General features: G+C 43.7%; 1 protein-coding gene across 1 annotated transcript in view; it reads left to right on the top strand.

Moving 5' to 3' along the window:
• The window catches only part of LOC144487994 (uncharacterized), a 116,316-nt gene that overhangs the window by 30,161 nt on the left and 61,220 nt on the right, over positions 1 to 24,935 (top strand). The window contains exons 16-22 of the mRNA XM_078206018.1: positions 4,754 to 4,922; positions 8,081 to 8,173; positions 14,584 to 14,688; positions 18,851 to 18,948; positions 20,247 to 20,397; positions 21,251 to 21,364; positions 22,898 to 23,062. Coding sequence (XP_078062144.1) covers positions 4,754 to 4,922; positions 8,081 to 8,173; positions 14,584 to 14,688; positions 18,851 to 18,948; positions 20,247 to 20,397; positions 21,251 to 21,364; positions 22,898 to 23,062 — 895 coding nt within the window. The remainder of the gene's footprint in view (positions 1 to 4,753; positions 4,923 to 8,080; positions 8,174 to 14,583; positions 14,689 to 18,850; positions 18,949 to 20,246; positions 20,398 to 21,250; positions 21,365 to 22,897; positions 23,063 to 24,935) is intronic.

Genomic DNA, 24,935 nt, shown 5'->3' with positions numbered 1-24,935 from the left:
CAACATTTGTCACCCATCCTTAATTACCCTTGAGAAGGTGGTGGTGAGCAGTGATTGAGAGAAGAGAGTTCCAGGTTTTTGACCCAGTGACAGTGAAGGAACAGTGATATATTTCCACACCAGTATGGTGTCGTGTCTTGGAGGGGAATCTGCAGGTGGTGGTGTTCCTATGCATCTGCTGCTCTTCTCTTTCTAGATGGTAGAGGTTGCGAGTTTGGAAGGTGCTGTCGAAAGAGATGTGGCAAGTTGCTGCAGTGAATCTTGTAGATGGTACTTCCTGCTGCCACTAAGCACTGGTCATGGAGGGAGTGAATGCTTAAGATGGTGGTTGGGGTATTGATCAAGCAGGCTGCTTTTTCCTGGATGATGTTGAGCTTCTTGAGTGCTATTGGAGCTGCATTCGTCCAAGCAAATGTAGAGTATTCCATTACAATCCTGATTTGGATCCTGTAGATGGTGAACTATGGAGAGTCAGGAGGTGAGTTGCTCACTGTAGAATGTCCAGCCTTGTGGCCAAAGTATTTATATGGCAAGTCCAGTTATACAATCAGGATATGATAGTAGGGAATCAGCGATGGTAATACCATCGTGTCAAGGGGAGATGGTTAGATTCTCTCTTGTTAGAGATGACCATTGCCTGGCACTTGTGAAGAATGAATGCTATTTGTCACTTACCAGCCCAAGCTTGAATGGTGTCCAGGTCTTGCTGTGCATATATACACAGACAGCTTTAGCACCTGAGGGGTTGTGAATGGTACTGACCATTGTGCAATCATCAATAAACATCCTCACTTCTGACCTTATGATGAAGTTCATTGATGAAACAACTGAAGATGGCTAGGTCACTGTCCTGAGTAACTTCTGCAGTGATGCCCTGGGGCTGAGATGGTTCACCTCAAACAATCACAACCAATGTGTTAGGTATGATTCAAGCCAGCGGAGAGTTTTCCCCTGATTCCCATTGACTTCAGTTTTGCTAGGGCTCCCTAATGCCACACTTAGTCAAATGCTGCCTTGGTGTCACGGGTAGTCATTCCCACCTTATTCCTTATTACAGCTCTTGAGTCCATGTTTGGACAAAGGCTGTAACGTAGTCAGGAAGGCTGTAACGAGATTGTGAGGAGGTTTGATAGAGGTATTCAAAATCATGAAGGGTCTGGGACAGAATAGCTGGGAAGAAACTGTGTTTCCATTAGAGGGAGGAACGGGAATCAGAGGACACAGATTTAAATGATTGGAAAAAGAACTAGAGGTGAAATGAGGAAAATCATTTTTACACAACCAGTGATTAGGATCTGGAATGCACTGCCTGAGAATGAGATGGAGACAGATGGTTTTCAGACGGAAATTGGATGAGTATCTGAATAGAAAAAAAAATTGCAGAGCTGCAGGTAAAGGATAGGGGAGTGGGACTAGCTGAGCTGCTTTCACAATGGGCCAAATGACCTCCTTCAGCACTGCAACAATTCTTATGAATTCATGATTTGATGAAAAGACTTTAATATTGAATATGTGTATCATAGTGCCACCTAAAGGAACAATGGGTACTGCAGGTACTTGGAAAGAATTTTCAAGGAAGCCTGAACCCAACATCAAAACTGTAATGGCCCAGATCTTCTGGCTCCAGGAGCTTTGTCCCTGGACCTCCGGCTCCTGTAAATACCTGAAGGCAGCTGTAAACACTCGTAAACATTTAAAAACAAACTTTTTTTTAAAAATTGAAAAATGTTTTCAAGAGTTGAAGTAGTTAAATTCTGCTTAAAAGCTTTATAAAGCAGGTACCAGAGCACTGGAGCATTGGGCGTACCTTCCTCCAATGACTTCAAAGGGGCTATGTCTTTGTCGCAACCACACTTCACCACATGACCTCATGAATCACTTTGCCAATTACTCCTAACTGCAGTCAATGGGCAGCACGGTGGCACAGATTCTTGGCTTGGGTCTCTGTGCGGAGTCTGCACGTTCTTCCCGTATCTCTGTGGGTTTCCTCCAGGTGCTCCAGTAAAAGTTAAAGTTTATTTAATAGTCACGAGTTGGCTTACATTAACACTGCAATGAAGTTACTGTGAAAATCCCCTAGTGTCTTCCCACAGGCCAAAAGAAGTGCTGGTTACGTGCATTGGCCACACTAAATTCTCCCTCAGTGTACCCGAACAGGTGCCGGAGTATGGTGACTGGGGGATTTTCACAGTAACTTCACTGCAGTGTTAATGTAAGCCTACTTGTGACACTAATAAATAGACTTTAAAGATAACAGGTAGAAATATACTTTTAAATGTGATAAGAGGCGTACATCTCCATTTCACCACTGATGATCTGGTCCAACACCAAATAGAGATTACTTGATTCATATCACAAAGGAAGTTTAGCTGAAAAAGGAATAAAAGCAAAATACTTCAGAAGCTGGAAATGTGAAATAAAAACAGAAAATGCTGGAAAAGCCCAGCAGGTCTGGCAGTATCTGTGGAGCGAGAAACAGAGGCAATGTTTCGAGTCCATACACCTCTTCTTCAGATGAAAAGGGGTTCAGGTCATTTTTTCTCAGCTTTCTAGACTACCAATGCTCCCATTACAATGTCTAATTGTTTCTTAGAGACCCATTCAGCTGATAGAGGCATTCTGTATAAACAATTACTTCCTGACATTTGTCCAGTGCAACTATTTCCCAGTTCACTGCATTGACGTATCTAAAATTATTGGTTATAGTTCTATATCTCAGTGGACCAATAGATTTGAATTATTCATTTTCAATTGGGAGTTCTGTTCACTGTGGACTTGGATATATTGGGCTCAGTAGATTTTGTTTGCAGTAAATTGTAATGCTGCCTAAGAGTTTTTAAAATATCGAAGTTTGCAGATCAGTTTTCCCCTGCATTGAGCTAAATTCATGTGTTCCTAAAAGAGCATTTAAAAACTTACCTGTTAGGTTTTCAATGCCGCCTCCAGCATCTCCTGAACATCAACACTCCATTTCTCTTCAAAATTGGATCAAAGCCTTACTAACACTACCGGAACCCCAACCGCATGGGCTAAAGGGGCACCTGTCTGTTTCTGGTAGGGGCCAATGCTCCCCATTTTGAATAGTGACAGCTGGAACAGCAGCGAGAAAGTTTATGGTAAATGCTGTGCTGCAGTTCTTTTCACCGTATTGCCAAATCCTTGCCCAACAATGACAATCAAATCAGCCCCCAATATTCTACCGAGCAACACTGGGCCTGTAGAATTGTTAAATCTCTGGAAACCTGCCCTATTTTAATTACTGAAGATTCAATGAATTGATTCTTCTCCTTGCTTCCATGGCATACGAGTAAAAAAACATCATTTGGCCTCTTTTAAGGTGCAAACATCATTTGGAAGCCTGGCAAAGTTTACAAAAAATAGTGAAAGGGTAGGGGTTGTCATTTTGACTTCCATAGGTAGGTTAAAAATGTGTCATAGCGAATCACTCACCTAATTTTACAGCTCACTTGATTTTCTAAAGAAAGATTTTTTACAATAAATACCAGTGTTCAAGTCTCTGGAGTGAACTTAAATGCACAACCTCCTGATGCATGGAGAAAGTGATACTGAAGCAAGACTGGTGCCACAGAATGAATGACTGAACAGGATTTTTTTTCATGGGAATGTGGACATCACAGGCAAGGCTGACATTTCTTCTGGGTTACTGGTTCAATGCTATCATCGTTATGTTATTGTTAACTGACTGGAAAATGCCGTACACTGCATGCTTGACAAGGCTGAAGACTATTACTGAGAATTCACTTATATTGTTGCTTCTTTAATGTTTCTTTGTAATTTTAGGCAGTACTTTTCTGATAGTGGGGCATCCTGCCCATAGGACGCTGCGCCTAGAATTGGTGCAAATTGAGGAGATTTACTCAGGTTTTAAAAGAAAGATATTGCAGGAACATTCACCATTACTAAGAAATTTCTATCTGAGAGTCTTTGTCTGCTTTGAACCAGTTGTTCAAATTAATCTATTGCCAGCTGCTAATTGTTAAGGGAAAGTCAACAGAGCAGCTGGTGCAAATTTTCAATAGTGTAAGTAAATCAAAAAAGGTAAGATAGATTCAGATTTGATTTATTAGTTCCATTACCATAAGTTTTAAATGAATTTTCATCTAACAAAGCGTTCACTAGCGATGCTCACCAAAGTTGAACGTGCGCACACGGACTATCTTGCATGTTCAAATGTCACCAAAAATTGCAGCTGGACTCACCTGCCTACCTTTGGACATTTCAATAAAGCTCCTGCTCCAAGACACCCAAAAATATGTACATTGGGTATGAGGCATCTCCAGCAGACACAGTTTCCACCAACCAGAAAGGCAAGGGCAGCAGTTACATAGGGACACCACCAAATTCACCTTGTTCTCCTCCAAGTTAGACACCATCTTGACTTGGAGATATACCACCATCCCTGCTCATCCCTGGGTTAAAATCCTGGAACTCCCTCCCTAATTGCACTGTGGGAGGACCTTTACCAAATAAACTGCGGTGGTTCAAGAAGAAGACCCACCACCACCTTCCTAAAAGCAAATAGGATTGGAAATCTATTTTGACTTTTCAGTGATGAACATCCTAAGAATGAATAACAATTTTTAAAAAGATGTACCAAACCTGACTTAAGTAAAGAAACAGTTATAAATGTTCATATGACGTAGCAATGGTTTTAAAGCTTAAAAATCACAATACTTCTTCATTTATCAGTTTATTTAATGAGTGCTAATTTTGCAAAACCTTTTATTTACAGACACCATTTCCACTAAAAGGTGACAGAGGCCTACAAGGTCCCCCTGGAAATCCTGGTATCCCAGGACCTGTGGGCAACCCTGGACCACCTGGATTTGGACGTCCAGGTACACCAGGAGTCAAAGGAAACCGTGGTGTGCCTGGATTTCGGGGAGTTGATGGTGTCCCAGGTTTGTATGACAGTTTGGATTGTAGTGAGGTTTGGAAGTCTACATGTAGTGAAAATGTTCATAGCCCTTCACTCCATGTATATCCCTGTGGGCAGCATTGATTGACCTGCAGAATATGTTCAGCCAAAGAGTAGAGTGATGAGCATTAGTGGTAAGAACCTAGACCTGTTTGCTTTTTGTTTCATTCCGTCTTATTAAACACAATCCACTAATAGATATAAGGCAAGATTTTCCAGCTGGGCTCGCCCCAAGACCGGAAAATCCCGCCTGAAGTCAACCGACCTTTGCATGGTCCATCCCCCACAAGTTACGATTCCCATGGCGGGCGGGACAGGAAAATTCCGCCCATAACATTTTAAATCTTTTCAGTGACAGGACGGGCAATTCAAAGACAAACAAAAATAAAAAGAATTTCCTTGCCCTTTCTTGGGATCCAAAGGTCAGGAAAAAGAGAGCCGAGGGGTATAAGGGTAGAGAAGAAGGTAAAGTCAAGACCACAATCAGATCAGCCATGACCTTGTCAAATGGAGGAGCAGGCTTGAGGGTCCAAATGGCCTCCTCCTGCTCCTAATTCGTATGTTGATGCCATGTTTCTCCCCCCTTTACACAGCATTGGATTTCCAGGGCATCATGCTGGGTTCAAGCTCATATTTTCTCCACCACTTTTTGCAGGTACTAAGCTTGGCCAGGAGGTAGGCCTATTAACGGGCAGGCAGAATATAAGGCTGAACCAACTCCTGTCCCGCACAAGGATAGAGGGATGGCAGGAAATTCAGCACCACAATGTTGTGGAGCCTTAATTGCCACTTAATTTGTTTAATGTTTGTACTTTCCAAGGTAGACAAACTTTGTATTTGAAAAATGGAATACATTTCTATCACAGGCCTACACGATTTAAGAGTCTGTTATATTATAAATTTCTCTCTTTTCCATTCTGTTACTAAGCCATATAGATAAAGAACATATCAGGTTTGATCCTTTGTTGAGCCTGCATTATCTGACCTCATAGATAATAGTATGGAGGTGCTGCAAATGGTCTTATTGCTTCTGCACTAGGAAGGTAAACTTTGTTGGAAAATATATGTATGTGGGTATTGAGTGAGAAGACAGTGTGCTCCACTCTGATAACCAAAAGTCTCCAACAAGAGAGGATCTAACCATCACCACTTGACATTCAATGGCATTACCACTACTGAAACTCTCACTATCAAAATTTCAGGGATTACCATTGACCAAAACTGACCTGGACTAAGGGGAGGCAATGGTGTAGTGGTATTGTCATTGGGCTAGTAATCCAGAGACCCAGAGAAATATTCTGGGGATCTGTGTTCGAATCCCATCACGGCAGATGATGAAATCTGAATTCAATAAAAATCTGGAATTAAGAATCTACTGATGACCATGAAACCATTGTCATTTGTCGTAAAAACCCATCTGGTTCACTAATGCCCCTTAGGGAAGGAAATCTGCCGTCCTTATCTGGTCTGGCCTACATGTGACTCCAGATCCACAGCAATGTGGTTGACTGTTAAATGCCCTCAGGGATGAGCAATAAATGCTGGCCCAGCCAGCGATGCCCACTTCCCATAAACAAATAAAAAAACTAGCCATGTAAATACTGTGGCTACTAGAGCAGTTAAAGAATAGGAACCTTGCAACGAGGAACTCACCTCCTGACTCCCCAAAGCCTGTCCTGACGAGGTACAAATCAGGAGTGTAATGGAATACTCTCCACTTGCCTGGGTGGGTGCAACTCCAACTATATTCAAGAAACTTGACACCATCGAGGACAAAGCAGCCCATTTGATTGCCACCCCTTCCACAAACATTCACTCCCTCCACTGCTGACAAAGAGTGGCAGCTGTGTGTACCATCTACAAGATGCACTGCAGGAACTCACCAAGGTTCCTTAGGCAGCACCTTCCAAACCCACGACCACTACCATCTAGAAGGGCAAGAGCAGCAGATACTTGGGAACACCACCACCTGGAGTTTGCCCTCTAAATCACTCAACATCCTGACCTGGAAATATATCGGCATTCCTTCAGTGTTGCTGGGTCAAAATCTTGCCATTCCCTCCCTAACAGTACTGTGAGTGTACCTGCACCTCAGGTACTGCAGCAGTTCAAGGAGGCAGTTCATCACCACCTTCTGAAGGGCAACTCGGGATAGGCAATAAATGCTGGCTTAGCCCACATCCTGTAAATGAATAAAAATAAGTTAATAACCCTTGTGACAATCAATGGCTTACAGAAGAAGCATCCTACATGCCACAGGATTGTCCATGATCATGGAATTATTTCCTATTGGAAATAACTATTTCCAGCAGAAGAAAGTAGAAAATGCTATAGATGGGACCTCACTTTCTAATCTCCCATACTGAGCCCTGCCTACTTTTAGCAGTAAAACCTAACTCATTATAAGCAGTTACTCAATGCTGCTTCATCAAGATCAGAAAAGTAAAGTTGGCGGAGCTCTAATTTTTGAGAGACTGTGGAGCCAGCTATGATTAAGAAGGCAGTGCATTTGCTCCCAAACCTTTATCAATGCGGTCCAAACCTGGCATGAGGAAGCATGCAAGGAATGCAATGCAAGTAGAGAGTCATCTTTTGTATTTTCTTGGAATCTTAGAATCCCTTCAGTGCAGAAAGAGGCCATCCGGCCCATCGAGTCTCCGAAAGAGCAGCTTACCCAGGCCCTATCCCCGTTGCCCCACCTATTTACTCTGCTAATCCCTCTAACTTATCTTGAGACACTAAGGGACAATTTAGCATGGCTAATCCACCTAACTCGCACATCTTTGGTCTGTGGGAGGAAACCAGAGCACCCGGAGGAAACCCACGCAGCCACGGGGAGAATGTGCAAACTCCACACAATCACCCAAGGCTGGAATTGAACCCGGGTCCCTGGCGCTGTGAGGCAACGGTGCCAACCACTGTGTCACCGTGCTGCCCTTAACCCTACCTCCCCACAGCAATTCAACTCCGATTTTTTTTTAAACTGGAAATTCAAGAGAATCGCACCTCTGTTCCTGCTGGCAATTTTATGTTATGCAATTAAGATACCATGAAATAGCGTTCCAGATTTGGTATAAGACGTTCTTTTATAGTTACATTCACAGCATTGTTTAACTCTCTCACTGTTTGTCTCTGCTCTAGGTGAGAAAGGAGGCCAGAACACGGTGCCTCCAGTTCCTGGACCGCCTGGGCTTCGTGGTGAAACAGGGCTTCAAGGACCACCTGGCTTTCAAGGTAACTATAGATCCTTCAGTGTGGACAAATTCAGTAATAAGTGAATGTTGCACTAAGAAACCCAAGCTAACTATCGTAACAATTACTGCACAGAGGAAGCCATTCCATCCATTGCTACTTACTGCCTGCCACACTGGGATCAAAGGAACATGAGAGCAGGAGTAGGCTATTCTACCTATTGAGGCTGCTCAACCACTTGACACAATCATGGCTGATCACTGCAGAGCCTCTTTCCACATTATCCCCATATTCGTTTATAGAAACCATAGAAATGATACAGCATAGAAGGGGACCATTCGGCCCATCTTGTCCATGCTGATCCAAAGATACCCAAGTGCCCTTTCCAATCTAATCCCATCTTCCTGCATATCTTTGATATTTAGAAATCAGCCAATCTCTGCTTTAAACATATTCAATGACTGAGCTTCCACAGCCCGCTGGAGTAGAGAATTCCAAAGATTCACAACCATTCTGAGTAAAAAAGAATTTTTCTCATCTCTGTCCTAAGTGGCTTCCCCTTTATTTTGAAATTGTGTAGCCGGATTCTACACTCCCCAACCAGGGAAACATCTTGCCTGCATCTACCCTGTCTATTCCTTCAGGTATTTTCTAGGTTTCAATGAGATCACCTCATTCTTCAAAATTCTAGACAATACTGGCTCCCATTTTCCAATTTCTCTTCCTCGGTCAGTCCTGCCATCCCAGAAACAGGTCTGGTGGACCTTTGTTGCACTCCCTGTAAATCAACAATATCCTTCCCAAGGTAAAGGGACCAAAACTGCACACACAACTCCAGATGCGGTCCAAGCAAGGTTCTATACAATTAAATCAAGACTTTGCTACTCCTGTATTCATATCCTTTTGCAATGAAGGCTAAAATATCATTCGCCTTCCTAATTGCTTGCTGTACCTGTATATTAGATGTCAGTGAGGATACGAGGACTCCCAAGTCCCTTTGTACATTTACATTTTCTAATCTCTCGCCATTTAAGAAATACTCTGCACATCTGTTCATTCTACCAAAGTGAATTTTCCAAATTATATTCCATCTGCCATGTTCTTGCCCACTCAGTGGGGGCGATTCTCCCATCGCAACCCGTAAATTTTCTGGCAGGTGGGGTCAGATCAGGAGATGCGCGTGTCGGTCATTTCGCGGGGTTCACGCATGTGTGTCCAATGCATGCGCGTCTCCCAGAGCCAGAGAACAGTCGCAGTCGGGACTGCGCTGGAAACCGGCGGGAAGAGAGGCAAGTGATTTTAATCTGTTTTAAATGTATTTTTAATCTATTCTAAATGTCATTATCGGCACGGAACATGCTGGGCCCGATAGCATCGCCCACCCCACCAGGAGTACTTCACTCCGGCGGGATTTAGAGTAGTTCTCCACATTCGGGGAATTAGCAGGAGACCCCGCTGAGTGAAGGAGGGGAGCAATCGGGACTCCCCAGGAAGTCGGGAGGCGGGGGGCGGTGCCCCCTAGGCACCGGTACCCTGGCAGTGCCAGCCTGTGCCCCCTGGCACTGCCCGCAGGGGCAAAGTGCCCATTCCAAGGGGGCAACTTGGCACTGCCTGATGCCCGGTGGGCATTTCCTTGGTGGGGCCTATTGTGGGGCTTAGGGGGGCATCGGTGGGGGTGGTGGGTCCTGCTGCCACTCTGCATGGGGATCGGTCTGGGCTGGAGGGAGGCCAGGGATCGGGGCATGCTGCCGGGGGCGGGGGGGGGGGGGGGGGGGGAGGGTGGGTGGGAGGTGTTGGTCTGCCGGGGGAGTCAGTGGTGGAGGGAGGTCTGCTGTGGTGGTGGTGGGTGGGGGGGGGATTGCCTCTGCTGGGGGGTGGTGGGCTGGACAGCAGGGCGCTCCAGGGTGGGGGGTGGGTCGGGGCTGGCCCGGGAATTGGCGTGGGGGCCGTGATCAGGCTGTGGGGGGTGCTGGAGGGGCAGCACTGCGGGGATCCCGGGCTGGCCAGCGACCGGGTTGTTCAGCAAACGGGGAGATTGACTGCGCATGCACAGAGTCCCAGAGCTGTCAGACTCTGGCTTGAATAGGCCCCCCCCCCCCCCCCCCCCCCCCCCCAGTTTTTAATGATATTCACGATTGTGACTTCTGCAGTGCACAGAGTGCGGAGATTCAGGTCTGAAGTTGAACTGAAAAAAAACAGTTGTGATCTAGACCAGTTTTCTCGCCAATTCAGCACTTTTGGGAGAATCGCCCCCAGTTAGTCTGTCCACATCCCCTTGAAGCCACTTCCTCACAACACACCAAGCTTTAACGTCACCCAGGAATTTGGAAATATTATATGTGCTCCCCACATCCAAATCATTGGTATATATTGGGAACAGCTGGAACCCAAATGTTGACCCTTGTGGGACCCCGCTAGCCCCTGTGACCCCAGTCACAGCCTGCCAGCACAGAAATACCTGTTTATTCCTTCTCTGTAAACCAATCCTTAATCCATACCAGTATATTACCTCCTATTCCATGTGCTTAATTTTGCTAACATACAGACATACAAATTAGGAGTAGGAGTAGGCTACTTGGACCCCAAACCTGCTCTGCCATTAACTAAAATCATGGCTGACCTGCTTGTAACCTCAACCCCACATTCATCTCATATGTAACATTTCTTTCCTCACAAGCGGAAACGTTTGGTAGTTTTCCCTCGCGGCAGTTTTGCAGAGGCTCGCACTTGGCCGGCAAAATTCTGATTTATTTTTATGTTGCGGTGTGAATAAAGCAAGCAGCACCTCTGATAACCTTTCACCCCCTTGTTAGTCAAGAAACTATCTAGCTCTGCCTTAAAATTATTCAAAGATTCTTCTTCCGCTGTCTTTTGAGGAAGGGAGTTCCAGAGACTCACAACCCTCTGAGAAAATAAATTTCTCCTCATCACTGTCTTAAATGAATGACCCCTTATTTTTATACAGTGATCCCAAGTTCTAGATTCACCAACAAGAGGAAACATCCTCTGCACATCCACCCTGTTATGGAATCCCTACAGTGCAGAAGGAGGCCATTCAGCCCATCGAGCCTGCACTGACAACAGTACCACTCGGCCCTATCCCCGTAATCCCACGTATTTACCCTGATAATCCCTCCTAAGGAAAAATTTAGCATGGCCAATCAACCTAACCGCACATCTTTGGACTGTGGGAGGAAACCAGAGCACCCGGAGGAAACCCAGGCAGACACGGAGAGTACAATACCCCTCAGAATCTTAAAGGTTTCAATCAAGTCACCTCTTATTCTTCTAAACTGTAGAGCCATTCTGGAATATATAGAATTTTGGAAGGTGATCACCAAGCATTCACCATCTCCATAGCAACTCCTTTCACCACTTTGGATGTAGAATATCAGGGCAGAGGGCCTTAGCAAACTTCAGTCTCATTAATTTCGCCAATATTTACTAATAGTAATTTATTTCAATTCATCATGCTCCCTGGTCCCTTGGATCTCTAGTTCTGGATTTGTATAATTTGTATCTTCCTCATTATTCACCATATTTTCGGAAATGACTCAGGTCTCGGTGCTGTCCAGCAGCACTTACCCAACAATAACCTGCTCACCGATGCTCAATTTTGGTTCTGCCAGGACCTTTCAGCTCCTGACCTCAAAAACGTTGGTCCAAATATGGACAAAATAACTGAATTCCAGAGGTGAGGTGAGAATGACAGCCTTTGACATCAAAACAATGTTTGGCCAAGTGTGGCATCAAGGAAAACTGAAGAAAATAGGAATCAAGGGGAAAACTCTCCATTGGTTGGAGTCATGCCTACTGCTGTGGTGGACTTCTTCCAACTAACCGCAAGAGAACCAGGGGCAGGTTACAACAGTTTATTCATGATTCAAGCATAGAGGCAACTATCCCAGAGAAACCTCTGAAACAGCACTCCAATGGTGCTTAATATAGCCCTAAACTCTAATATAACTCTCACAGGGACAGCATTCTAATACAGCTCTCACCTCTAAGTCACAGATAAGACCATAAGATATAGCAGCAGAATTAGGCCATTCGACCCATTGAGCCTGCTCCGCCATTCAATCATGGCTGATAAGTTTCTCAACTCCCTTCTCCCGCCTTTTCCCCATAACCTTTGATCCCCTTACCAATCAATAACCTATCTCTGTCTTAAATACACTCAATGATGTGGCCTCCACAGCCTTCAGCGGCAATGAATTCCATAAATTCACCACCCTCTGGCTGAAGAAATTCCTCCTCATCTCGGTTCTAAAGGGTTGGCCCTTTACTCTCAGACTGTGCCCTCGGATCCTACTCTCTCCTACCAGTGGAAGCATCTTCCCCCTGTCCAGGCCTTTCAGTATTCTGTAGGTTTCAGTGAAATCCCCCCTCATCCTTTTAAACTCCATTGAGCACAGACCCAGAGTCCTCAAATGCTCCTCAAACATCAAGCTTTTCATGCCAAGGATCATTCTCGTGAACCACCTCTGGACTCTCTCCAAGGCCAGCACATCCTTCCTTAGAAATGGGGCTCAACATTCCTCACAATATTCCAAATGTAGCCTGACCAGAGCCTTATAAAGCCTCAATGTGGAGATGCCGGCGTTGGACTGGGGTGGGCACAGTAAGAAGTCTCACAACACCAGGTTAAAGTCCAATAGGTTTATTTGGAATCACAAGCTTTTGGAGAGCTGCTCACTCATCTTCTCTCAACTAATGAAGGAGCGGCGCTCCGAAAGCTCGTGATTCCAAATAAACCTGTTGGACTTTAACCTGGTGTTGTGAGACTTCTTATAAATCCTCAGCAGTACATCCCTGCTTTTGTATTCTATGTTACACGATACACATGTTTATTCTGTTAGTCAGTACACAGAACATTGTTTAAAATTCTGATCTTGTATTATTAAGCCTTTCACCTAAAAGCAGAACAGTGTTCTGCCTGAAAGCAGCTCTCCAAAAGCTTGTGATTCCAAATAAACCTATTGGACTTTAACCTGGTGTTGTGAGACTTCTTACTGTGCCCACCCCAGTCCAACGCCGGCATCTCCATATTGAGGCTTTATAAGGCTCTGGTCAGACTACATTTGCTAGAGAATATCTGCTCTGACATAAACAACCAAGGAGGGTTCTTGTTGATCTTATCCTTAAGGGTTTGCAATGTTCCCTTGGAGTATATGCATTTGACCAGCATGTGATTTTTACTCTAATGCGGGGGTTTTAACATTATCCCTCCTTTTACTGAATCTATTCATTTACCCTAACACTAGCATTAAGGAAAATGGCTCTGGTTGTTGGAAGCTAACAATCTCAGTCCCACAATATCATTGCAGGGGTTCCTCGGCATAGTGTCCTAGGCCCAACCTTGTTCAGCTGCTTCATCAATAACCTTCCCTCCATCATAAGGTTGGAAGCGGGAATGTTTGCTGATGTTGTACAGTATTCAGCATCACTCACAACTCCTCAGATACTGAAGCAGTCCATGTCCATTTGCAGTAAGACATCATCAACATTCAGGCTTGGGCAAATAAGTGGTAAATAACATTCATGGTCACAAGGCAATGATCATCACCATCACTGAATACCTCACCAGCAGCATCCTGGGGATACCATTGACCAGAAATGGAACTGGACATGCCAGATAAATACCACAGCAGCAGGTCAGAAGGTGAAAATTCTGCAGCAGGTAACTCACCATCTCAAAGCCTGTCGACTATTTACAATGCACAAATCAGGAGTGTGATGGAATATCCTCCGCATGCCTGGATGAGCGCATGTCGAACAACCCTCAAGAAACTCAACATCATCCAGGACAAAGCAGCCCACTTGATGGGCACCCTATCGACCAATCTAAACATCCACTCCTCCACCACGAACATGCAGTGGCAGCAGTGTATACCATTGACAAGATGCAGTGCAGCAACTCACTAAGGCTCCTTCAACAGCACATTCCAAACCTGCAAACTCTGCCACCTAGAATGACCAGGGCAACAAATACATGGGAACGCCGCCACCTGGAAGTTTCTCTCAAAGTCACACACCACCCTGACTCGCAAATATATCGTCATTCCTTCACTGTTGCTGGATCAAAATCATGGAACTCCCTTCCAAACACCATGTGGACTGCAGTGGTTAAGACCTTCTCAAGGGCAACTGGGGATGGGCAACAAATCCTGGCTTTACCAGTGAAATAATTTTAAACTGCTGGGGAAACAGTAAGATTGTCCATCTCAATAGCTTTGAACCTCAGCAGTGCTGAGATGTATATTGAGGAATTTTGCTGTTCAGTAGTGTAGCTGCATTTGTAATTTTGTGTGAATAGGAGGCTTTCAATGTTCAGTAACACTGAAGCGACTCAGTGCTGAGATGGATTGAAATGATAAAGTTTAATATAAAAGCGAAATACTGTGGATGCTGGGATTTGTGTTTGTTGATCAAGTTTAATATTGTGCTTGCAGGTAATCCTGGACCTCCGGGTAGAGATGGTTCACAAGGTCCTTTCGGAGAAAAGGGAAACAGAGGACCATCAGAAAAAGGATTACCAAGTCCTCAAGGTCCTAAAGGTACAGAACAGTTATTTATTTTATTTTTCTCTATTGACCTTTAGTATGATCCAAATTTCGGGTTAAACCAGTTGAAGAGGTTAAAGAAAGTTCAACAAGAAGAGTTGTTAGAGTTTCAGTAATGCAATAAACCACTGTCCATCTCAATATTCCATTTCAAATTTTGGAAACTAGCATCATTTATCCTCAACTGCTTTCCAATTCGAATCCCAAGCAATATTGTCGACAGGATCCAATTTTCATTGAAATCTCTTAAAGGGGAGGTGTGTTCAGGCTGCAACATCACATGGAATTGTGGTTAGCACTGCTGCCTCACAGTGCCAGGGACCCAGGTTCAATTCCCGGCTTGGGTGACTGTCTGTATGGAGTCTGCACGTTCTCCCCGTGTCTGCATGGGTTTCCTTCGGGTGCTTCGGTTTCTTCCCACAGTCCAAAAATGTGCGGATTACGTTGATTGGCCATGCTAAATTGCTCCTTACTGTCAGGGGGATTAGTAGGGTAAATATAGGGTTATGGGAATAGGGCCTGGGTGGGATTGTTGTCAGTGCAGGCTCATTGGGCCAAATGGCCTTCTTCTGCACTGTCGGAATTCTATGATTCCATGTTTTCAATTCTAAGCTCTTTCTCCAGTCAATTTGAACTAGTCCAGATCTTTAAGAACTCTTAATCAGCTAAATTAATCGCATAGTACCTCTCCAATTTCCTACAGCATTTAAGGTTAAAAATTGTCAGGTCCAGCAACCTAATCAATCTTCAGTGCCTCAAACCAAGCTAAAGCCATTTATGCATTTACATTTGAAGAGTCAGTATCTAAAGCATTTGTACCTACCACTGTATCATCTTCAGCAGTGAAAAGAAACATAAAATATACAATTAGCATTTCTGCCACATCGTATTTCTCACTCCTTACCACCATGCTAAATCATCCAAACGACCTATGTGGCTTTTTTGGCCACTAGAACTTATAAAGCTTTACCATGGGAATGCCACCTGATCATTTGTTTTTTCCAATGCACTTTTATTATTCGTTAATTAACTTTAGTGGCTTTAGTTAATTAACTTCAGCTGTATCTAATACCCATACGTGCAATCTTGTCATTTTCTTTGAGGCTACTTTCCCCATGTATCTTCATTAAATCATTAGATTTCAGCTTAGCATATACTCTCCTATTTATGAAAAGGATGTAAAAGGACATTGATTAAAAAAGGGGAAATAGAGAATGAAAGTAAGCTAGTGGGTAAGGAAGAACTGACTGTAAAAGTTTCCATAGGTATGTAAAGAGAAAATGATTGACAAAAACAAATGTAGGCCCCTTACAGTCAGAAATGGGAGAATTTATAACGGTGAACAAAGAAATGGCTGAGGAACTAAATTCGTACTTCGCTTCTGTCTTCGCAACTGTCTTTGCAAAGGAAGACATGAATAATGTACCAGAAGTTCTGAGATAAACAAGTTTTAGTGAAGAGCTGAAGGAAATCAGTATTATTAAAGAAATGGTTTTGGGGAAATTGATGGGATTGAAGACTGATAAATCTCTAGGGCCTGATAATCTTCATCCAGAGTACCTAAGGATGTGGCCCTAGAAGTAGTAGATCCATTGGTGGTCATTTTCCAAACTTGTTTGGACTTAGAACATAGAACAGTACAGCACAGAACAGGCCCTTCGGCCCACGATGTTGTGCCGCGCTTTATCTGAAACCAAGATCAAGCTATCCCACTCCCTATCATCCTGGTGTGCTCCATGTGCCTATCCAATAACCGCTTAAATGTTTCTAAAGTGTCTGACTCCACTATCACTGCAGGCAGTCCATTCCACACCCCAACCACTCTCTGCGTAAAGAACCTACCTCTGATATCCTTCCTGTATCTCCCACCACGAACCCTATAGTTATGCCCCCTTGTAATAGCTCCATCCACCCGAGGAAATAGTCTTTGAACGTTCACTCTATCTATCCCCTTCATCATTTTATACACCTCTATTAAGTCTCCCCTCAGCCTCCTCCGCTCCAGAGAGAACAGCCCTAGCTCCCTCAACCTTTCCTCATATGACCTACCCTCCAAACCAGGCAGCATCCTGGTAAATCTCCTCTGCACTCCTTCCAGCGCTTCCACATCCTTCCTATAGTGAGGTGACCAGAACTGCACACAATATTCCAAATGTGGTCTCACCAAGGTCCTGTACAGTTGCAGCATAACCCCACGGCTCTTAAACTCCAACCCCCTGTTAATAAAAGCTAACACACTATAGGCCTTCTTCACAGCTCTATCCACTTGACTGGCAACCTTTAGAGATCTGTGGATATGGACCCCAAGATCTCTCTGTTCCTCCACAGTCTTCAGAACCCTACCTTTGACCCTGTAATCCACATTTAAATTAGTCCTACCAAAATGAATCACCTCACATTTATCAGGGTTAAACTCCATTTGCCATTTTTCAGCCCAGCTTTGCATCCTATCTTGAACTGGTTCCTACAGATTGGAGGGTAGCTAATGTAAGCCCGCTATTCAAAAAGGATGGTAGAGAGAAAACAGGGAACTATAGACCAGTGAGCCTAACTTCAGTACAGGGAAAGTTGCTAGAGTTCATTATACAGGATTTCATAACTCAGCATTTGGAAGGCAGTGGTATAATCAGACAAAGTTAGTATGGATTTACAAAGGGGAAATCATGTTTGACGAATCTATTAGAATTCTTTGGATGTGGTTTACTTAGACTTTCAGAAAGCTTTCGACAAGGTCTAACATAGCAGACTACTATGTAAGGTTAAAGCGCATGGGATTGTGGATAGTGTCTTGAGATGGATGGAAAGCTAGTTAGCAGATAGGAAGCAAAGAGTTGGCATAAATGGGTCCTTTTCTGACTGGGAGGCAGTGACAAATGGGGTACCGCAGGGATCTGTGCTAGGACCCCAACTATTCACATTATATATTAATGATTTGGAAGAGGGAACTACATGTATTATCTCCAAATTTGCAGATGATACAAAGCTGGGTGGGAGGGTGAACTGTGAGCAGGATGCAGAGATGCTTCAGCGTGATTTGGTCAGGCTGAGTGAGTGGGCATTTGCATGGCAGATGGAGTACAATGTGGATAAATGTGAGGTTATGCACTTTGGTAGCAATAATAGGAAAGCAAATTATCATTTGAATGGGTGTAAGTTGAGAGAGGTGGATACTCAGCGAGACCTTGTTGTCCTCATGCATCAGTCACTGAAAACAAGTATGTAGGTACAGCAGGCAGTAAAGATGGCAAATGGTTTTAAAAAATGAATTAAACCGCTGGAACCACTAGGTTCAGAGCAGAAAAGTGTAACATAATTCTAGCTCCGAGTATATTGGACGAGCTATCCCCTGCACACTTCTTGCAGCCGGATGACACATTTTTCAGGTGTGCAATAGTGACAATGAACAAGATTCTAATGAAGTGAATCAAATAGTGACTGTGGATCACACACTGCACAGATTGTTGTCCCAAAGTCAAATTAAGCACTCCCCCCCACGCCCCCCCCCCCTCCATCCCCACCTCCTCTTCCCCCCCCCCCCCCCCCCCCCCCCACCTCCCCAGCTTCTTGCTGTAATTTTCTTTTGTAATTTGAAAATGACCTTAATTCCAAACGCTTCATCAATTGGTCAATTGATACATTCACTCAGTCTGGCACTCTCCTCTGATTTTGATGCACTGCATTAAGGATTAGAATGAGATCCAATGCCTGTTATAGTACTGGACTGCCTTGGTTAGAGACACTGCAGTGGCATCAATGCATATTCACACCAACAATGCCACACATTGACAGCTTTTTCATATCGACTGGAAAATACTGAAAAGAGGCTTTGTGCTCCTCCATGTAAAAGCAGTGGGAGTCTATAGATGGCATTGGCAGATGTCTGGTTGCATGTCGGCCACCCATCCTCCCAACTGGGAAGCCCTTTGTTACAGGCAAAACTTCAAGTGACAAAAGGAAGAAAATCTTTAGTGGTTTGGTAGTGCAGAAAGGAACATCAAAAAGCATTTTCTGTGACTGCCTTTATCACAAATGACCATCATCCAAACTGTTCTTATTATCTTGAACAATTACAAATGATTTCCGTCCTGCTGTCCCCAGAATATCTATTGAGTGTAACCATAAATTAACTCTTTCCACATACCTTACTGTTTTGCAGGAGACCCAGGGCCTCCTGGACCTTTGGGTCCTCCAGGGCCTCCAGGAAGACCAGGAGCACCTGGAGCACCAGGGCTGCCAGGAGTGACAGGTTCTAAGGTCAGTTTACCGGCTAGAATTTCAAATTCTACATCATGTGAAAAATCAGTGCACGGCTTTGCTTACAGAATTTTAAGGTAGCCTTAGTTTTGAACAGTCATGACACCTTTATTATGTGCCTTCCATGTGTGCAAGCTGTTGTGTACAGAAATGTTTTTTGATTTGATTTATTATTGTCACATGTATTAGTATACAGTGAAAAGTATTGTTTCTTGCGTGTTATACAGACAGAGCATACCATTCATAGAGAAGGATACGAGAGAGTGCAGAATGTAGTGTTACAGTCATAGCTCGGGTGTAGAGAAAGATCAACTTAATGCGAGGTAGGTCCATTCAAAAGTCAGAAGCTGTTCTTGAGTCGGTTGGTACGTGACCTCAGACTTTCGTATCTTTTTCCCGACGGAAGAAGGTGGAAGAGAGAATGTCTGGGATGCGTGGGGTCCTCAATTATGCTGGCTGCTTCGCCGAAGCAGCGGGAAGTGTAGACAGGGTCAATGGATGGGAGGCTGGTTTGCGTGACGGATTGGGCTACATTCACGACCTTTTGTGGTTTCTTGCGGTCTTGGGCAGAGCAGGAGCCATACCAAGCTGTGATACAACCAGAAAGAATGCTTTCTATGGTGCATCTGTAAAAGTTGGTGAGAATCGTAGCTGACATGCCAAATTTCCTTAGTCTTCTGAGAAAGTAGAGGCGTTGGTGGGCTTTCTTAACTTTCGTGGTGGCATGGAGGGACCAGGACAGGTTGTTGGTGATGGTTGAGTGGATGAGTGAGAGTCAAATAGTTGGCAAAAGAGCACATGCAGTGACAAAATCTGGGTTCCACAGCCAACCCAGTTCTGATGACTGGACAATATTATGTACTAGTGCTTTAGCATGAAACTACAGGAGAATATGTTAATATACAGCATTATATTTCAACATTATTATTAGCTCTCTACACTGTTAAAATTACACTACAATATAATCATGCAGGAATTTGGTACTGGATTATCATATATTGCAGCATTATAGTATTTTGAATGACCTAGAACATTGTATTTTTTCTTTGTCATTCGCGTAAGCAATGATTGCAAAAGTATAATACTCGGTGAGATTTGAAGATATTTTAAATATTGGAAGCTATGATATGTTAGAAGTATTTCCTTCAGGGACTGGCTTTGGACTGTCCTTGTCCTAATTTTATTAGAGAAAAGAAGTGCGAGAAAGATATTTTGCTATTTGTTAATTCTAGCTAATTATTCTGACTTGTGTTTTTAAAAATGTACAAATGATGCAAAATATTGTATCTTCTTTTCAGGGTGACAGAAGTTATGGACAGCCAGGTAATCGTGGCCCCCCAGGTCCTGCAGGAAATATTGGACTACCAGGAGAGAAGGGTAATTTAGGTCCTCCTGGATTGCCTGGAGGTGAAGGACGTCCTGGTGGTAGTGGCCCTCGAGGTCCAAAAGGTATTGAACTCTGCTTCTGCCTTTGAATATCAAAGTAGCACGTTAGTTAATTTATTCTGGACACAATCTTCACTAAGGTTGCTACAAACAGATAGGGGAAATGGGAACAACAATCCCCATAGAGCATCTGATTTATGTATGTAAGCCTAAACCTCCTTAAAGAAAAGCAAAATATTGTGGATGTTGGAGACCTGAAATAAAAACAGAATGTGCTGGATAAACTCATCAGTTCTGGTAGTATTTGTGAAGAGAGAAACACGGTAAACGTTTCGAGTCCAATCTTCTTTGGAAGTGAAGAGAGGCAGAAACTTTCTGATCCATTAGGTAACATTACAGATGTGGAGAGCATGTGTACCTATTGCAAGTTAACCATTTTTTTTTCATCATTTTGAAAGAACTAATTATTTTTCATATGTTCTCAGCATTTGCGTGGGATTTTGGGATGTGCTAGTTTTTGAGGGCTCTTATTGGAAACTCCAGCAAATTGTCCCTAACCTGTTGAGGACGTAATAATTGTATTGGGAATGGGTGGACGGGATTTCAGTTTTCTCGAGGATTATAGGTCTCTAGATGTACTCTGTTGTATTCAGATAGTGGGAAATGCAATGGTGGGCATTTCAACCAAGGGAGGAAAAAATATTCAATAACGGTCAAATCTGCACAGAGGCACAACGGCAATATACTCCTGTGAGTGCTGCCTTCCTTTTGACACAATTTTCCAATCATGTTCATGCATGTGTCTGTGTGCGTGTGTGTCTGCATGCATGTGTGTGCGCATGCATGTGTGTATATGATATGCATTCTTCTGCGCATACCGTACTTATTTGATAGAGCTCTAATTTCTACTTTATAGGTAACCTTGGAAGTCCTGGTCTTCGGGGGCCAACGGGTTTACGTGGACCACCAGGGAGAGGAATCCCTGGACCTGCAGGTACTGAAGGTCCACCTGGTGTACCTGGCCCACAAGGTACTGAGATTACGTTGCTTCTTTCCTATTTTTATCTTTCAGAGAGTTTTGTGACATTCGCTTGTGGTCATTTAAAATATTTGTTGTTAATAAAACAACTTACCTGCAAATAATTTATGTATTAATATTATTGTTTAATCATATTTGGAGGCTCATCATCTTTACCTTATTTTTACTTTATTTATTCACTCTTGGGATGTGGGCATTGCTGGCTAGGCCAGCATTTATTGTCCATCCCTAATTACCCTTGAGAAGCTGGTGGTAAGCTGCCTGCTTGTATCGTTGCAGTCCATGAGGTGTAGGTACCCCACCCATGGTGATGTTAAGGAGAGAGTTCCAGGATTTTGCCCCAGTGACAATGAAGGAATGGTGATAAATTCCTAAGTCAGGATGGCGAGTGACTTGGAGGGGAACATCCAGGTGGTGGTGTTCCCAGGTATCTCCTGCTCTTGTCATTCTAGATGTTAGTGATTGTGGGTTTGGAAAGTGCTGCCTAAAGAACCTTGGTGAGTTGCTGCAGCGCACGTTGTAAATGGTACAAACTGCTACCACTGTTTATCAGCGGTGGAGGAAGTGAATGTTTGTGGAAAGGGTAGCAATCAAACGGGCTTCTTTGTCCTGGATGGTGTTGAGCTGCTTCAGCGTTGTTGGAACTGCACACGTCCAGGCAAGTGGACAATATTTGATCACACTTCTGACTTGTGCCTCATCAGGACAGGAGGTGAGTTACTTGCCGCAAGATCCCTAGCCTTTGACTTGCTTTGGTAGCCACAGTATTTATATGGCTGTTCCAGCTCAGTTTCTGGTCAATGGTCACTCCCAAGATGTTGATACTGGGACATTCAGCAATGGTAATGCCATTGAATGTCAAGGGGCCATTGTTAGATCCTCTCTTGTTGGGGATGGTCATTGCCTGGCACTTGTGCGGCACGAATATTATTTGCCACTAGTCAGCCCAAGATCCAGGTCTTGCTGCATTTGGACATGAATTGCTTCAGTATCTGAGGAGTCGTGAATGGTGCTGAACATTGTGCAATCAGCAGCAAACATCCCCACTTCTGACCTTATGATTATGGAAGGTCATTGATGAAGCAGCTGAAGATGGTTGAGACTAGGACACTACACTGAGGAACTCCTGCAGTGATGTCCTGAAGCTGAGATGATTGATTATTAACCACCACAACCATCTTCCAAGTGCCAGATATGACTTCGACCAGCAGAATTTTTTCTCCCTGATTCCTATTGACTCCAGTTTTGTTGGGCTCCTTGATGCCACACTCAATTAGAATTAGTGGAATTCAATTAAGTCGCCCAAGTGCAGGAGTTGGAAATGTGATGAACTGAAATTGTATAGCCACAGTGCAGCACCGACAGCTCTGGAAAATGCAGCGAGATGCTCAAAAATACATTGACTTTGACGGGACCAGAAAATTCCGCCAACGTGAGGGGCTGTAAAATTCTGCCCAAATTCCTGTTTGTGTGCTGAAACAGGCTTCAATTCCATCATTTTCAATAGGGAATTTATGTTTACAGGAACACCAAGTAGAGGACCTAATGGAGATCCAGGAATTCCAGGACTGGACATTCCAGGCCTCCCTGGTATTCCTGGATCAGTTGGAGCTCCAGGCTGTCCAGGTGCTATTGGACCAAGAGGTTCTTCAGGGAATCCAGGAAGACCAGGAATACCGGGTAGATCAGGTAAAGCATTATATGTAATGGAGTCTGAGAAAGAAAATGACAAAGTTGTTATAATCCAGGTCAGAAACTCCAAGGTGTTTTATGAAGTCAGCCTAGACCATAAGTTTTGCACTTTGAATTTGGCACAAGTAAGCATAAGATATTTCACTCCAGGTATGATTCAAATGACCTACTAGGGAGCTTTTGTAAAACAAAGTTTATTTAAGAATACTGTTGAACTATAATAAGAAAAATCAGCAATAACTTTTGCCAATTACAACGAAGAAAACAAAACAATCATGGTATTGTATATACCATTGTATATTGTATATAACAGCTAAACTATACTGTTCCAACCAAACAAATCCCTACAAACAAAGTTAAAGTTTATTTATTAGCCCACAAGTAGGCTTACATTCACACTACAATGAAGTTACTGTGAAAATACCCCAGTTGCCACATTCTGGCGCTTGTTCGGGTACACTGAGGGAGAATTTTAGCATGGCCGATTCACCTAACCTCCACATCTTTTGGACTGTGGAAGGAAACCGGAGCACCTGGAGGAAATCAACGCAGACACGGGGAGAACGTGCAGACTCCGCACAGACAGTGACCCAAGCCGGGAATCAAACCCGGGTCCCTGGCGCTGTGAGGCAGCAGTGCTAACCACTATGCCACCGTGTCGCCCCAAATGCACACCCCATTCTAGTCTTAGCACAGAAAACAAGTATGCTCACAAGATGCTAGATTTTGCAGCTTTCCAACCCCTGTGGTGGATTATTCCTTTGGATGTTGAGTTGAAAAAACTGAGGCCTTCCGACCCTGGAACTTTCAGCACAATTCGAGAAAAGGAGCCACTATTTACCTCTCGCTTCTAACTAGCCAGCAGCCAGCAGAATCTCCAATACCAGAGAGCGAGAGACTAAACCACTGCATCCAGCCGGCAGTACAAACAGCTTCTGTCAAACAAAAGACCTTTTGGAATTTTCCTGTGAGAAAAAAAACTATTTAAACATACCACCTGACCTGTGAAGCAGTCCAAATCAACAATTCCCAAAAGGGTCATAAACTCCAGAACACTGCATTAGGCCCAGATTAAAAATAAACAAAAGGCCCATTCTGTGGCTTCAGCAACAATACAAGGACCTCGGCTCAGACAGCTTAGGGCCAATGACAAAAAAAAGGCCTTCTTACAAACTGCAGAGAACATGACTAAAATACATTTCTTAAAGGCACAGTATATAAATATATCTGCCTCATTTTTTGCTGAATTGGGCCGAATCAGGAGCCCCTTAAAAGCGGTAAATGACTCCCAATTCTGGGATTCACACCTCCATTCCTGTTTCTGCCTGTTTGTATTGGTGTAGAATAAGCCTGCAGATAGATAGTTAGCATGCAGCTCCGCTGCCCTGGTTAACTCTATTATTGGGGGTGGGCACTGCACCCCACCACCCCCCGAAAGCTTCTGGACGTTTATGTGTTTCACAGCCTCTTAGAGGGCTCATGCACATCAGAGAGCCCCCAATCCCCAAAAGGGAACCAAAAGAAAATTGTCTCCTGTTCCTGGAATTCTTTCATTTTGACAGACCTTGAAATACAAAAATAAAATATATTTTCATTCAGTTTCAACAGTTAGATACTGTATTGCAACTTAGTTGTGTTTTTCCTGCAGTAATTTATTATGGGGCTCTGTCCTGAAAAGGAAAGCTAACCATTACATTGACTGGCATTGTGTCGGTGTTCAGATACATCCATTTGGAAAAGAGCTCTTATGCATTCAAAACTGAAGAGAACACAGTTTGGGAACTCTGATGTTAAGATCCAATGTGATTTAAATGCTCAGAATCCTTTAAAATGAAAGAAACTTTCAGCAGCTGTCAGTTTGATTAAAAAA

Source organism: Mustelus asterias, chromosome 3 (assembly GCF_964213995.1).
Source record: "Mustelus asterias chromosome 3, sMusAst1.hap1.1, whole genome shotgun sequence".
NCBI lineage: Eukaryota > Metazoa > Chordata > Chondrichthyes > Carcharhiniformes > Triakidae > Mustelus > Mustelus asterias.
The sequence above is the reverse complement of the archived record's forward strand: the minus strand, read 5'-3'. Positions and strand labels throughout refer to the sequence as shown.